At 43.3% G+C, this 16778-nt stretch overlaps 1 protein-coding gene across 1 annotated transcript in view; it reads left to right on the top strand.

Moving 5' to 3' along the window:
• The window catches only part of LOC126106746 (putative protein TPRXL), a gene marked incomplete at its 3' end in the record, with an annotated part of 154690 nt that overhangs the window by 54553 nt on the left and 83359 nt on the right, over positions 1-16778 (top strand). Inside the window, exon 3 of the mRNA XM_049913120.1 lies at positions 2133-2314. Within this exon, the coding sequence (XP_049769077.1) occupies positions 2133-2314 (182 nt within the window). The remainder of the gene's footprint in view (positions 1-2132; positions 2315-16778) is intronic.

Below are 16778 nucleotides of genomic sequence, written 5' to 3'. Positions count from 1 at the left end.
CCTCCTTTGTACCTATGTTTTCCTTCCCAACTTCTGTGATGGCCCTTTTTAGAGATGTCAATTCCTCTTCAACTGTACTGCCTACTGCGCTATTCCTTATTGCTGTATCTACAGCGTTAGAGAATTTCAAACGTATCTCGTCATTCCTTAGTACTTCCGTATCCCACTTCTTTGCGTATTGATTCTTCCTGACTAATGTCTTGAATTTCAGCCTACTCTTCATCACTACTATATTGTTATCTGAGTCTATATCTGCTCCTGGGTACGCCTTACAATCCAGTATCTGATTTCGGAATCTCTGTCTGACCATGATGTAATCTAATTGAAATCTTCCTGTATCTCCCGGCCTTTTCCAAGTATACCTCCTCCTTTTGTGATTCTTGAACAGGGTATTCGCTATTACTAGCTGAAACTTGTTACAGAACTCAATTCGTCTTTCTCCTCTTTCATTCATTGTCCCAAGCCCATATTCTCCTGTAACCTTTTCTTCTACTCCTTCCCCTACAACTGCGTTCCAGTCGCCCATGACTATTAGATTTTCGTCCCCCTTTACATACTGCATTACCCTTTCAATATCCTCATACACTTTCTCTATCTGTTCATCTTCAGCTTGCGACGTCGGCATGTATACCTGAACTATCGTTGTCGGTGTTGGTCTGCTGTCGATTCTGATTAGAACAACCCGGTCACTGAACTGTTCACAGTAACACACCCTCTGCCCTACCTTCCTATTCATAACGAATCCTACACCTGTTCTACCATTTTCTGCTGCTGTTGATATTACGCGATACTCATCTGACCAGAAATCCTTGTCTTCCTTCCACTTCACTTCACTGACCCCTACTATATCTAGATTGAGCCTTTGCATTTCCCTTTTCAGATTCTGCCTACCACGTTCAAGCTTCTGACATTCCACGCCCCGACTCGTAGAACGTTATCCTTTCATTGATTATTCAATCTTTTTCTCATGGTAACCTCCCCCTTGGCAGTCCCCTCCCGGAGATCCGAATGGGGGACTATTTGCCAATGGAGAGATCATCATGACACTTCTTCAATTACAGGCCACATGTCCTGTGGATACACGTTACGTGTCTTTAATGCAGTGGTTTCCATTGCCTTCTGCATCCTCATGTCGTTGATCATTGCTGATTCTTCCGCCTTTAGGGGCAATTTCCCACCCCTAGGACAAGAGAGTGCCCTGAACCTCTATCCGCTCCTCTGTCCTCTTTGACAAGGCCGTTGGCAGAATGAGGCTGACTTCTTATGCCGGAAGTCTTCGGCCGCCAATGCTGATTATTTATCAAAATTCAGGCAGTGGCGGGGATCGAATCCGGGACTGCAGACGTTTTAATTATGAATCAAAGACGCTACCCCTAGACCACGGGTATTTACTCATAAATAAACTATATCTGGCATATCTCATCATGACACAGTTCGATTCTAACCCCATTGACAATTTTAGACATGTCCTGCCATCTGTGAGTAAGATGTAGAACGTTTTGCATTCGGTAAGAATCGTGCCATCGCAGACTAGAATGAATCGTGAACGAATCGTAGGAATCGATTCGCAATGTGATATTGAATCGTAGAAATCGAATCGTGAAAAACAATCGTGTTGCCCAACTCTATTGTTCACATGCATCCTCCACTTGACTGCCATCTGGCGGTCGTAATCATTCGGCACGAGTCGGCATCATTCGGAAGTTGCCTTCGAAGCATAGCGTACTAGGAATCGATGAATCGTCGGAACTTGGAATCGTCACGACTCGGAAACACGCAGTCGTTCTTACGACTCTTTTGAACGACGATTCGTCCGTATCACGATTCGATTCTTACGATTCTTTATTTAGAGTCGTTCAAATGAACGACTCTTTCACGAATCGCCACAACTCTAGTCGGTAGTGCACTTGCCCGCGAAAGGCAAGGTCCCGAGTTCGAGTCTCGGTCCGGCACACAGTTTTAATCTGCCAGGAAGTTTCAGTATATTGTTTACCAGAAAATCCGGTAATTTTTTTCTTGTCCGTGTGCATACCCTGCAGGAACATTTTATCGATGTTTACAGTTCCTGTGGAATTGCTCTGTAGCGCTGTGCAGCCTCAGGTGCCGACTGCGGCCCCACCCTCTGGTTGCAGCTGAGGAGCTGTCGGTGGTGAACCCCCCGGTCCGCCCGCCACCCGTGGAGCCCAGCTCGTGGCAGAAGCGGTCCGCCTCCAGTGTACCAGTGCCGGAGAGGTCGCAGGCCGCGCAGGAGGCGATAGACCGGGCGGCGGAGGCGGCGCCACAGCCTCAAGAGGACCAGCAGGAGGCGGGGCCGGTGAGTGCCGCCAATCTGCCGCCTGGCAGCTCGCAACAACAGCGGCTCCGTACCACTGCACCTTTTCAGCCCCAACAGCCCATTTTCTGTAGGTCCTCCATAACTCCACTGACCCATCTGGTTCTACGTCTACGTTTATACTCAGCCAGCCACCCAACGGTATGTGGCGGAGGGCACTTTACGTGCCCCTATCATTACCTCCCTTTCCTCTTCCAGTCGCGTGTGGTTCGCGGGAAGAACGACTGCCGGAAAGCCTCCGTGCGCGCTCGAATCTCTCTAATTCGTGATCTCCTCGGGAGGTATAAGTAGGGGGAAGCAATATATTCGATACCTCAACCTTACCAGATAGCATCAACGGAGTGCATCGAGGAAGTTCGGAGAAGAGCAGCACGTTTTGTACTATCGAGAAACAGGGGAGAGAGGGTCACGGACATGATATAGGGTTTCGGGTCGACATAATTAAAACAAAGGCGTTTCTCGTTGCGGCGGGAAGTCCAAGAAATTTCAAAACCAACTTTCTCCTCCAAATGCGGAAATATTTTGTTAACGTCAAACTACATTGGGAGAAACGATCATTACAATACAACAAAGGAAATCTGAGCTCGCACGGGAAGACATAGGTGTTCGTTTTTTGCGCGCGCTGTTCGAGCATGGAGTAACATCGAATTATTTTGAAAGTGATTCGATGAACCCTCTGCGAGACACGTAAGTATGATTTGTAGATTATCGACGTAGATGTAGAGATTCTGGTCGTATGTAAATTACATCAGCGGAAAGACGCAATCAGACCTTCACTGTGCGATAACAGTAGTGGTGTTATGGATGACAGTGCCACTAAAGCAAAGTTACTAACAGTAGTTTTCTTATGTTCCTTCACCAAAGAAGACGAAGTAAATACTCCACATTTCGAATCAAGAACAACTGCCAACATGAGTAACTTAGAAATAGATACCCTCGGTGTAGGGAAGCAACAATCACTTAATAAAGGCAAGGCTCCGGTCCACATTGTATACCAGTCAGCTTCCTTTCACAATATGCTGATACTTTAGTTTCATTCTTAGGAATCATATGCAACCGCTCGCTCGTCGAAAGATCAGCACCTAAAGACTGGAAAGTTGCCCAAGTCACACCAATACCCAAGAAAGGAAATATGAGTAATCCGCTGAATTACAGACGAATATTGCTAACGTCGATTTCCAGTAGGATTTCGGAACGTATTTGCGCTCGAAAATTGTGAATGACCTCGGGAAAAGAAATTGTTGACAAATAGGCAACACGTATTCAGAAAATATCATTCTTGTGAAACACTTTCTTCTCACGACGTAATTAGTGCTGTCGACAGGGGATATCAAACTGATTCCGTATTTTTAGATTTTCAGAAGGTTTCTGAGTCAGTTCGTCTCAAGAGACAGCTTTTTACTCTAGGAAAGCTGTTAGCCATCTTCTGTTCAACAGAAAGGATAAGACCCCACCTTCACAATGGAGTGGAATTTATAGGATATCCTGTGCTGCAGATTATGTGTAGGTCCATCAGACAGGGTTGTGACTACTAGACTGATTAAGGGTGAAGGGAGATGGAGATGGAAACTGAAACAGAAAGATTCGACCTTGGCTGAGCATGCTCTGAATGAATGTCTACATCTACATTTATACTCCGCAAGCCACCCAGCGGTGTGTGGCGGAGGGCACTTTACGTGCCACTGTCATTACCTCCCTTTCCTGTTCCAGTCGAGTACGGTTCGCGGGAAGAACAACTGCTGGAAAGCCTCCGTGCGCGCTCGAATCTGTCCAATTTTACATTCATGATCTCCTCCGGAGGTGTAAGTAGGGGGAAGCAATATATTCGATACCCCATCCAGAAACGCACCCTCTCGAAACCTGGACAGCAAGCTACACCGCGATGCAGAGCGCCTCTCTTGCAGAGTCTGCCACTTGAGTCTGCTGAAAATCTGCGTAACGCTATCACGCTTACCACATAACGCTGTGACGAAACGCGCCGCTCTTCTTTGGATCTTCTGTATCTCCTGCGTCAACCCGACCTGGTACGGATCCCACATTGATGAGCAATACTCAAGTATAGGTCGAACGAGTGTTTTGTATGCCACCTCCTTTGTTGATGGACTACATTTTCTAAGGACTCTCCCAATGAATCTCAACCTGGCACCCGCCTTACCAACAATTAATTTTATATGATCATTCCACTTCAAATCGTTCCGCACGCATACTCCCAGATATTTTACAGAAGTAACTGCTACCAGTGGTTGTTCCGCTATCATATAATCATACAATAAAGGATCCTTCTTTCTATGTATTCGCAATACGTTACATTTGTCTATGTCAGGGGTCTCCAAACTTTTTAGTCCGCGGGCCACATTGACTCCTCCATGAAGTAATAAGGGCCAAGATCTACTAGTGGGATTAAAGCACCCTAGCACTCCATGATCACCGTAATGTAAGGCTAAAGGAAAGATGAAATCGCAAAAATCTAAGGTTGTGGGAATAGCTAGTATTGAAACGAACTAGGATTTTTATTTAATTACATAATTTTGTTTGGTGGACGTACCTGACCGAAATTCTGGCGTATTTTGTTCTGGCGAAACCGACAAAAAAGTATGTCACTGCACATTCTTCACGAAAGCGTCCTGCAAAGTTAACGAAATCTCAAATCCGACAATGTCGCGGTGTATTGGCGCGATAGGCCTCGAAACTCAATTGTTGGCAGTATAGGTACCACCTCAAATATTTGGCGGGCCGGATACCGGGGATGTCCGGCCAGTTAACGCGGGCCGGTTTGCCGGTCCTCGCCGGCCGGTTTCAGCCCACGGCCCGTAGTTTGGAGACCCCTGGTCAATGTTAAGGCTCTGTTGCCATTCCCTGCACCAAGTGCTGCAGATCTTCCTGCATTTCGCTGTAATTTTCTAATGCTGCAACTTCTCTGTACACTACAGCACCATCCGCGAAAAACCGCATGGAACTTCCGACACTATCTACTAGGTCATTTATATACAGGGTGATTCAAAAAGAATACTTTAGGAATTTAAAGCTCTGCAACGACAAAAGGCAGAGCTAAGCACTATCTGTCGGCGAATTAAGGGAGCTATAAAGTTTCATTTAGTTGTACATTTGTTCGCTTGAGGCGCTGTTGACTAGGCGTCAGCGTCAGTTGATGCTAAGATGGCGACCGCTCAACAGAAAGCTTTTTGTGTTATTGAGTACGGCAGAAGTGAACCGACGACAGTTGTTCAGCGTGCATTTCGAACGACGTATGGTGTTAAACCTCCTGATAGGTGGTGTATTAAACGTTGGTATAAACAGTCAACTACCCGAGGCGATGGATCGGCCGCCAGGCAGCCCGTGACAGAGCACTTCATCACTGGCCTCCAAGAAGGATCTTACCCCCTGCGATTTTTTCTTATGGGGGTATGTTAAGGATATGGTGTTTCGGCCACCTCTCCCAGCCACCATTGATGATTTGAAACGAGAAATAACAGCAACTATCCAAACTGTTACGCCTGATATGCTACAGAGAGTGTGGAACGAGTTGGAGTATCGGGTTGATATTGCTCGAGTGTCTGGAGGGGGCCATATTGAACATCTCTGAACTTGTTTTTGAGTGAAAAAAAACCTTTTTAAATACTCTTTGTAATGATGTATAACAGAAGGTTATATTATGTTTCTTTCATTAAATACACATTTTTAAAGTTGTGGTATTCTTTTTGAATCACCCTGTATATTGTGAAAAGCAATGGTCCCATAACACTCCCCTGCCGTACGCCAGAGGTTACTTTAACGTCTGTAGACGCCTCTCCATTGAGAGCAACATGCTGTGTTCTGTTTGCTGAAAACTCTTCAATCCAGCCACACATATTCCGTAGGCTCTTATTTTGTTTATCAGGCGACAGTGCGGAACTGTCCCAGTAGACGCTGCACTCTATGACGCTCTGAATTTCCAACTAATACCGTTTTAGTTATTTCCGTATCACTCGCCCATACCACATGCCCTGACCATCTCAATCTGGCTGATTTCATTGTTCTTCTGAGACAGGCGTGGCCAAGAATTCGACTCGAAAGCTGTGCCCTGCCATGAGTGCCAAAGCACTGTACGGCAGCTTCTTTTGAACAGTAGTGATACTGACAACATGACTCGTGCATATGATGTTATTTATATATATTTGACGATGCTCGTGCTGATTTTGCATTTAACATTTGACGATGCCACTATGGCTGCAGTACATTACGACTTTGTTTTTATAAAAACAGGTGTGCCTCTTAAATCGCAAAAATGCATATATATGTCAGAAGTACTTTTCATTACGGTATATTTATTGATTTTAAGCTGTAGACAATTTGCGGGTGTATTTATGTTTTTCCCATTTTTTGCTGCAGATCTGATGATGGTAATTATAGACTGAAACCGGTAATATGTTAACAAAAAGTTTGTGACCGTAGACGTAAATTAAAGGGAACTGTAGTACGGGTCCGGTCCTACGTAAGATACACCAGCGGCAAGAGACAATCAATACCTTTATTGCGTGATGACAATGACAATGTTGCCAATAACAATGTTATTGATCACAGTGCAAGTAAAGCAAGATTACTAATACGTGCGTTCCCAAATTCCTTCATAAAAGAAGGCGAAGTAATTTTTCCAGAATTCGAATCAAGAACAACTGTCAACATAAGTAATTGAGCAGTAGACGTCCTCTGTTAGCGAAGCTGCTTGAAACACTTAATGAAGTCAGGGCTTCCCATACTTAGAAATCATATATAACCATCTCTCGTACAATCGCCCTTACCCGAAGACTGGAAAGTTGCAGAAGTCACACCAATATCCAAGAAAGAAAGTAGGAGTAATACTCTGAATTACAGATCCATATCACTAATGTCGATTTTCATTAGGATTTTCGAACATATACTGTGTATGAACATCATGAATTAGCTCGAAGAAAACGATTTTTTTACAAACGATTTGTTGACAAATAGCCAACGCGTATTCAGAAAATATCTTTCTGTGACACGCAACTAGGTCTTTATTCTCACGAAGTAATGAGTGCTATCGACAGGGGACGTCAAATTGATTCCATGTTTTTAGATTTCCAGAAGCCTTTTGACAACGTTGCGTAAAACAGAAGCAATATCTGGCGTTTCCCCAAGGATGTATTATAGACCCTCTGCTGTTCCTGGCCTACATAAACGATTTAGGAAACAATCTGAACAGACTTTTTAGATTGTCTGCAGATGATGCTGTCATTTACCGTCTTGTAGAATCATCAGATGAACAAAACGAATTGCAAAATAATGTAGACATGATACCTGTGTTGTGCAAATAGTGGCAACTAATTCTAAATAGTGAGAAGTCATCTGCATTAGTGCTATAAGGAATCCGCTGAAATACAACTACACGATGAATCACACAAATCTGAAAGCTGTGCTTTCAAGTAAATAGGTAGCCATTACAATCACGAATAACTCAAACTTAGAAAATGTAACAGGTCTACTGAAGAGACTCTTACACTAAGCTTGTCCGCCTTCTGTAATATTGCTGTGCAGCGTGGGACGCATTTCAGATAGGATTGACGATAAAAAAATTCAAAGAAGGGCAACTCGTTTCGTATTATCGCGAAATATGGGCTAGTGTGGCACGGATATGAAACAAATCGGGGCGGCAATCATTAAAACAACAGTGACAGGACCTTCTCATTATATTTCAACCACCAACTCTTTCCTCAAATTGTGAAAATATCTTTTGGCGCCCACCTATATAGGGAGAATTTACAATCATAATAAAATAAGACATCAGAGCTCGCATGGAAAGATTTAAATGTTCATTGTTCGTGCGCGCTTTTCTGGAGTGGAGTGGTACAGAAGTTGCTTGAAGGTGGTTCGATGAACCCTCTGTCAAGCACTTATTTGTAAACTGCAGAGTAATCATGTAGATTTAGACGACAGCGACAATAAAGCGCAATTTTAAAATAGTTTCCAATTATCACACTGCAGAAGATGCAGTAAATATTAGGGAACTGGAACCAAAAACAGCTGCCAACACCAGTAATTTGCAAGTAGATACCTTCTGTGTAGAGAAGCAACTTAAGTTACTTAATAAAAGCAAGCATTCCGGTCCAGACTGCGTACCATTTAAGTTATGTTCAGAGTAGGCTAATGAAATACCTTCAGTTTTATCAGACGCAAACAACAGCTCGCTCGACGAAACATCCATACTTAAAGACTGCGAAGTTCTACAGATCACATGAACACACGAGAAAAGATATGTAAGGGGCAGTCTAATGAAAACGAGACAGATGGAAGGAAAGGAAGTAAACTGTTTATTATTTCAAAAGTATTCACCTTAACTGTCAATACAATTATCCCACTTTGAGATAAGACGGTCAACGCATTTATGGGAAAATGTTTTTGGTTAGCTGCGGAACCATGATTGAACCTCTCCAAGTGTGCACCTCTTCTTCGAAGGCGACAAATTTATTTATCCAGAGCTCCACATGTCGTCAAGGTTGTTTGAATTATGCTGCAGAAGTTTCACTAGGTTCCCATATTTCTAGAAAGAGATTCGTGGCCGTCCAATTGGTTTGGATGAAGAGATGCAGGCTTGGGGAGGTTCAGTCATCGTGCCACAGGTAAAAAGAAACACTTTTACATTATGGCTTTGAAAGTCTTTTTCTCACAGTGCGGTAAGCGTATTAACAGTTTTACCGATTGCTTATTAAGTAATTAACGGTTTACTTATTTTGTTCTATCTGTCTCGTTTTTATTTGACACCCCATTGCAGAAGTAATCCATTGAATTATAGACTGTATCACCGAGGCCGATTTGTAGTAGCATTTTGAAACACTCCGTGTTCCATCATTACCAGGTACCCCGAAGAAACCGATCTCTTGACACAAAGCCAACCGGATTTAGTAAATATCACTCTTTTGAATCGCAACTGGCCATTTATTCACCCGAACTAATGAGTGATACCGACAGTGGATTTCAAATTAACAGCGTATTTGGAGATTTTCGGAAGGCTTTTCACACCGTTCCTCACAATCTGATTCAAATTATATTTCGCGCCTGTGCACTATCGCCTTAGATGTGCTACTGAATTCGTGATTACATTTCAAAAAGTCCACAGTTCGCAATTATTGACGGAAAGCCATTAGTTGATACCGGAGGTACAGCTGAAGGTTTCCCAAGGAAGGGATGTAGGTCCCCTGCTGCTCTTACTCAAGGAGACAATCTGAGCAGTCGTTCATCGTATAGCAAAGTCACAGAGGGAATCGAATTATAAAATGATTTGAAGAATGTATCTGTATGGTACGGAAAGTGGCAGTTGACCCAAAACAACAAAATACATTTTGGGTTACACGATAGCAAATTTAAAGGTCGTAGATTCTACTAAATACCCAGAAATGCTGTGGGAAAGGTGAACCAAAAACAGCGTTTTATTGAGTTAGGAGATGCAACGGGGCTGCTAAAAAGACTGCCTAGATTACGCTTGTGTGTCCAATTCTGGTGTATTGGTGCACGTTATGGGGTGTTTAGCAAACAGGATTGCCGCATTATACTGAAAGTCGAAGGAAAGGCATTAATTTTTATATTATTACGAAATAAGGGAGAGAGAGAGTCATGGATGTGATACGCGAGTTGTGCTCGCAGTCATTAAAACAACGGCGTGTTCGTTGCGACGAAATCTTTTCACGAAATATCAGTCACCAAGATTCTCCTCCGAACGCGAAAATATTTTGTTGGCTGTCATGTGCACAGGGAGAAATGATTGTCGCAATAAAATATGAGAAATGGAAGTTCCCACGGAAAGATTCAGATCTCTACACTACTGGCCATTAAAATTGCTACACCAAGAAGAAATGCAGATGACAAACGGGTATTCACTGGACAAATATATTATACTAGAACTGAAATGTGATTACATTTTAACGCAATTTGGGTGCATAGATCCTGAGAAATCAGTACCTAGAACAACAACCTCTGGCCGTAATAAAGGCCTTGATACGCCTGGGCATTGAGTCAGAGCTTGGATGGGGTGTACAGGTACAGCTGCCCATGCAGCTTCAACATGATACCACAGTTCATCAAGAGTAGTGGCTGGCGTATTGTGGCGGGCCAGTTCCTCGGCCACCATTGACCAGACGTTCTCAATTGGTGAGAGATCTGGAGAATGTGCTGGCCAGGGCACCAGTCGAACATTTTCTGTATCCAGAAAGGCCCGTACAGAACCTGCAACATGCGGTCGTGCATTATCCTGCTCAAATGTAGGGTTTCGCAGGGATCGAATGAAGGGTAGAGCCACGGGTCGTAACACATCTGAAATGTAACGTCCACTGTTCAAAGTGCCGTCGATGCAAACAAGAGGTGACTGAGACGTGTAATCAATGGCATCCCATACCATCACGCCCGGTGCGACGCCAGCATGGCGATGTCGAAACCACGCTTCCAATGTACGTTCACATGATGTCGCCCATCACGGATGCGACCACCATGATGTCGTAAACAGAACCTGGATTCATCCGAAAAAATTACGTTTTGCCACCCAGGTTCGTCGTTGAGGACACGATAGCAGGCGCTCCTGTCTGTGATACAGTGTCAAGGGTAACTACAGCCATGGTCTCCGAGCTGATAGTCCATGCTGCTGCAAACGATGTCGAACTGTTCGTTCGGATGGTTGTTGTCTTGCAACGGGCTGCACGATGCGTTACAGCCATGCGGGTAAGATGCCTGTCATCTCGACTGCTAGTGATACGAGGCCGTTGGGATCCAGCACGGCGTTCCGTATTACCCTCCTGAACCCACCGATTCCATATTCTGCTAACAGTCATTGGATCTCGACCAACGCGAGCAGCAGTGGCGCGATACTATAAACCGCAATCGTGATAGGCTACAATCCGACCTTTATCAAAGTCGGAAACGTGATGGTACGCATTTCTCCTCCTTACACGAGGCATCACAACAACGTTTCACCAGGCAACGCCGGTAAACTGCTGTTTGTGTATGAGAAATCGGTTGGAAACTTTCCTCATGTCAGCACGTTGTAGGTGTCGCCACCGGCGCCAACCTTGTGTGAATGCTCTGAAAAGCTTATCATTTGCTTAGCACAGCATCTTCTTCCTGTCGGTTAAATTTCGCGTCTGTAGGACGTCATCTTCGTGGTGTAGCTATTTTAATGGCCAGTAGTGTGTTTTTCCCACGTGCTGTTCGAGAGTGGAACAGCAGAGAAATACTCTAAGTGGTTCTATGTATCATTGTCAAACAGTCGAGGGTGAATGGCGGAATAAGGAAGTAGACGTATTCGTAGTTTTGAACTATACTGTAGGAGCAGTTAGGTCTACTGCTATGAGGGGCATTCAAATCAAAATGGAACCTGTGCCACAACGGCACATGGAGTTGTTGCCTTTGAAGGTATTCACCACACATCGTAAGTCATTCATCCCACTGGGAGACGATACGACGAATTGGTATTTCGTACAAATCGACAGGCTGCTGACGGATCCACAACCGCAGTCACTCGTGCTCTGCCCCGTCCGACTGAAACCGACATCCATGCGTTTCTTTCGTCAGGTCGTCAAAGATGTGAAATCACACAGTGAAAGATCAAGGGCATACGGAATAATACTGCAGTGTTTCCCAACCAAATCGCCGAAGGTAGCCTTTTTGCGATTCACAGTGTGGGGATGGACTATATCTTTCAACGGGACGCTTTCGTCCGACAGCATTCCTGTCGTTTTGACTCTGACACATTGCAGTTTCTCCAAAGTGTCTTCATAGCGCTGTGCATTGACTGTGGTTCCAAGCCTGAGGAACTCGACGAGTTGCAGTCGAAGGAAGAGGGCATCACGATGTAACCCGAATTTGAATGAAGAGGTTTGTACGAAGAGGTTTGTACGAAGAGGTTTGTACGAAGAGGTTTGTACGAAGAGGTTTGTACGAAGAGGTTTGTACGAAGAGGTTTGTACGAAGAGGTTTGTACGAAGAGGTTTGTACGAAGAGGTTTGTACAAAGAGGTTTGTACAAAGAGGTTTGTACAAAGAGGTTTGTACAAAGAGGTTTGTACAAAGAGGTTTGTACAAAGAGGTTTGTATGAAGAGGTTTGAGATGTGTGATATTTCAGCTGTCAGCTTTGCCGTTTGCCCTCGGGCTGTCGTACAGAATCATCCTGTTTCACGGTAACGCCCGCCCCCACACTGCCAATCTGACTAAGGCTACACTTCCAAGGTGCTATTCCAGCGCAATGAATGTGCGCAACGGAAAATAATAAACGCTAAAACGATGATTTGGTCCTGTCTGACTATCCCCTGAAGCAGATCTTAGGATCTCTTAATGCTCCTTTTAACATATAAATTACAATCTAAACGTAAATGAATGATGAAGGCAACTAATATTACCAAATGATAAACGTTGTTGTTCAATATATATTTATTATAGATTAAAATCAACCTTTTAAGTACAATTGTCTATATTTCTTAACTAAAATTATTAATCTGTTGTCCAGCTCTGCCCCTTATTGTGACTGCGCGATCTAATATCAGTAACATGAAATGACTGACATCATCTACGTACCAAACACTAGAAGACACTACTTTCAAAGATGACCTACGGTGGCATGGAACCTTAGTGGAAATACACTAACGTGATGACGGTTGTTTAGCTTTTATAGCCCTAATAAGCCGAAGCAATTTGCGATACCACCGTATGTACTGTGTCTGGCGCGTCGGCGTGCTCGTTCTCGTACAAGTCTGCGTCCATGGAAGAACGCCAGCCACAAAATAAAACGATTTCAAACACTAGGACGACAGAAGGCGATCCTCTGACTAATATATTCTAATACTGTCTTCTCCTCTCTGTGTTCTACAGACGAGAAACGCAAACACCCAGCCGCAAGGACGGAGTTGAGATAACGTCTCAAAGTAAGTATAGGCAGAAGTAGTGCTCCCAGTTACTGAACGCTTTGTACTCAATGGCGACTTCCAACCCTGAGGTAAAGCCCAGAATCGTGTAGGTTTGCAAAAGTACAGTGCCTAACTGTTCTAACTATGAACTCTCCCGAGAGCAAACACAGCAAGTCCATCTGTATCAACAAAGCTGATATCAAGCGACCGTCACGGACGGGTGCTCGTAACGAAAGAGAGCATCTCTCCACCGCTGACTTCCCAGCAAGGCTCGGCTCCCCACCATCGTAATTCCGGAAACGAATCATATTCCGGAAATCACGGAATCTTCTCCCTCTCTGCAGATTCTTCCGAACGCCGACCAACCATATTTTAGTCCTTTGTCGTCCAGCGCGGAAAGTTTGCGAGGAAAAACCTATACTCGTACAATGGTACGCTTCTGAGTAAAAATCCTTGAAAATAACCCAGCCTGCGTGGTTTCCGAGGTGCCGATTCTTCGTTCCTCTCACCTGCGTCCAAGATCTGCAGAGTTCCCGGTTCCTTCCGGTTCTGCTACAATAACTGCCGGTCGTCAGCCTATTGTGCTCCAGAGCTCAGGTGTCACAACGTCCGTCTAGCTTAGGGTGACCAAACGTCCCGGAAAACCGGGATTGTCCCGGTTTTCACCCCTGTGTTCCGGTGTCCCGAAAAATTGTTTCGGGACGCTCAAAAGTCCCGGAATTCAGTTTTTAAATACACTTCGTGAAACTTTCACAATTTTTCTTGATTTCGCTATATTAAAGGAAATACAACACAAGAAATTAATATATTTTAGCTTATTTGTCTAAAAACTCCATTGTCCCATACTAGTAATCACAGTATCAGTATTGATACACTCAGGCAATAATTTACTTTGAGCGGTACTTTGGCCAACAAGTAGTAAGGTGTATTATTGTAACAGAGCTACGAAACCGTCCGATTGTCGCGCCATTTACTCACACACTCATTATCAGAACAGTGTAGTAGTTGATGTTTTGTCAGACAAACTGCAATAGTTTTTTCTCATATTAGTGGTATTATTGCTGCAGTTCTGTGAAACGCAATGCCGAAACGTGCCTGCAAGTTCAGTGACTGTTATTCCAAGGAATGGTATTTCATTAAGAAAGGTCGTTTTGATTACGAAGCAGAGTGTTCCGTATGTAACTGTTTTATTAGTATAAGTCATGGAGAGGATATAAAATGTAGACTGTCAATGGCAAGGAAAGCGTTTCTGAAGAAGAGAAATTTGTTAACATCGAGTATAGATTTAAGTGTCAGGAAGTCGTTTCTGAAAGTATTTGTATGGAGTGTAGCCATGTATGGAAGTGAAACATGGACAATAAATAGTTTGCACAAGAAGAGAATAGCTTTCGAAATGTGGTGCTACAGAAGAATGTTGAAGATTAGGTGGGTATATCACGTAACTAATGAGGTGTTGAATAGGATTGGGGAGAAGGGAAGTTTGTGGCACAACTTGACTAGAAGAAGGAATCGGTTGCTAGGACATGTCCTGAGGCATCAAGGGATCACAAATTTAGCATTGGAGGGCAGCGTGGAGGGTAAAAATCGTAGAGGGAGACCAAGAGATGAATACACTAAACAGATTCAGAAGAATGTAGGTTGCAGTAGGTAATGGGAGATGAAGGAGCTTGCACAGGATAGATTAGCATGGAGAGCTGCATCAAATCAGTCTCAGGACTGAAGACAACAACAACAACAACAACAACAACAACAACAAGTCATGGTGGACGTTCCGACATAGTTGATCACATCAGGTCAAAGAAACAAATTAACGGATACAGTGCACCGAGCTGCAGTAAAACTCAAATTATTTTGTTAAACATCAGTCAAGTGAAGAGACAAAAGTTCGAGCAGCCGAGCTTACACGGTAAAACATGACCAAACTTATAGATCTAGTGATTGTACTAATAAGCTTAACAGCATTATGTTTGATGATTCTTCCATTGCAAAAAAGTTTAGTTCAGCAAGATGTAAAGTGTCAGCCTTAGTGAAAGGAGTTATTGCTCCACAGAGTGTAAAGGAAAGCCTTGAATACATCAAGAAGTCTTCTTTCTACGGGATATCCACTGATAACAGCAATCATAAGGCCACTGAAATATTTCCGTTTGTTGTTCAGTTTTTCGATATTAATCAGGGAATTCAGACCAAACTTTTGAAGGTGAGTTCCCTACCTAATGAAACATCTGACGAAATTTCAAAATTTTGTATGAATGCTATCGAAATGTTTGATCTTGCTAAAAATAATGTGTGGCATTTTGTGGAGACAACACCAACACAAACTTTGGTGGTTTAAAAAGACAAGGCAAATGCAACGTATTTACCAAACTAAAGGCAACATTGCATGAAAACATTGAAGGCATAGGGTGCCCTGCACATGTTTTACACAATAGCGAGCAGACATCTGCTGACAGTTTAAGCTGTGATGTTGAAACTATCGTCATGAAGGTATACTCACACTTTTACATATATACTGTTAGAACAGAGAGGCTTAAGGAGTTCTGTGATTATGTGGGAACTGAATATATGAATGTAATGTGTCACTCGAAAACTCGCTGGTTATCACTGTTTCCAGCAGTTGAAAGAGTAATCCGCCTGTTTGAAACGTTAAAAGATTTTTTCCTAAATGAAGACAAAGCCCCCAAAATATTGGTTCAATTTTTCAGTAACCCACTAAGTGAAGCCTACTTATGGTTCATTCACAGTCAGCTTAGCACTTTGCAGCATGGGATAAGGGAAATTGAGGGAATCACGAAAAATGTAATAGAGGTAAATGATGTTTTGAAAAATACTCTGGAAACGGTTACTAAGAGGAGAGAACAGCAGTTCATTTCTTTTAATGTTAAATCTGTCCTTAAAAGAGCAGAAGTATCAGAAGCAGCGGAAAGGAGTTTTAGAGAAGAATTTAACATGTTTTATGACACTTGTGTAGAATATCTCAGCAAGTGGAGCGCCTCATATTTACCCTCATCGCCGGTGTTTGATTGGATGTTACTGAAGAGAGTGCCAAAATGGGAAAGTGTTGAAGAGACAGTTTCTTATTTGAAGAGTAAAGAGACTGAAATCGATGATTCCATTCTCTTTGATCAGTTCGGCGCACTGACAAATTTTGTTGAAGAAAGTCTTTACAAGTGGAATGATGAAAAAAAACGCCATTGGAATGTGATGAGAAGTGGGTGAGTTTTTTTTAAAAGCTGTGACTGTCTTCAGCATTACTCTGAGTTGGTAATAACTGCAAGGTATTTATTTGCAATCCCAGCCCATAATGCCGACGTGGAAAGAATATTTTCGTTCCTGAATATCCAGTGGACTGATGAAAGAAACAGAATGGAGGTGGACTCTCTTGAAGCAATCCTGCAGATCCTGTACAACTACAAAATGGATTGTGCCGAGTTTTATCTCTGTGTCTCAAAGAACAAAGACATGATCAAGAAGGCTGGAGGCAGTGGAAAATACCCTTTTCTCCAAGAGCAGTCAGTTCCATGTACAAATGCTCAGTAATATTAAAGCTCATGTTAATATTAATTGAT

The sequence above is a fragment of the Schistocerca cancellata genome, chromosome 10 (assembly GCF_023864275.1).
Source record: "Schistocerca cancellata isolate TAMUIC-IGC-003103 chromosome 10, iqSchCanc2.1, whole genome shotgun sequence".
In the NCBI taxonomy this organism is placed as follows: domain Eukaryota; kingdom Metazoa; phylum Arthropoda; class Insecta; order Orthoptera; family Acrididae; genus Schistocerca; species Schistocerca cancellata.
Note: the sequence above shows the minus strand (reverse complement) of the source record. Positions and strands in the feature narration are given on the sequence as shown.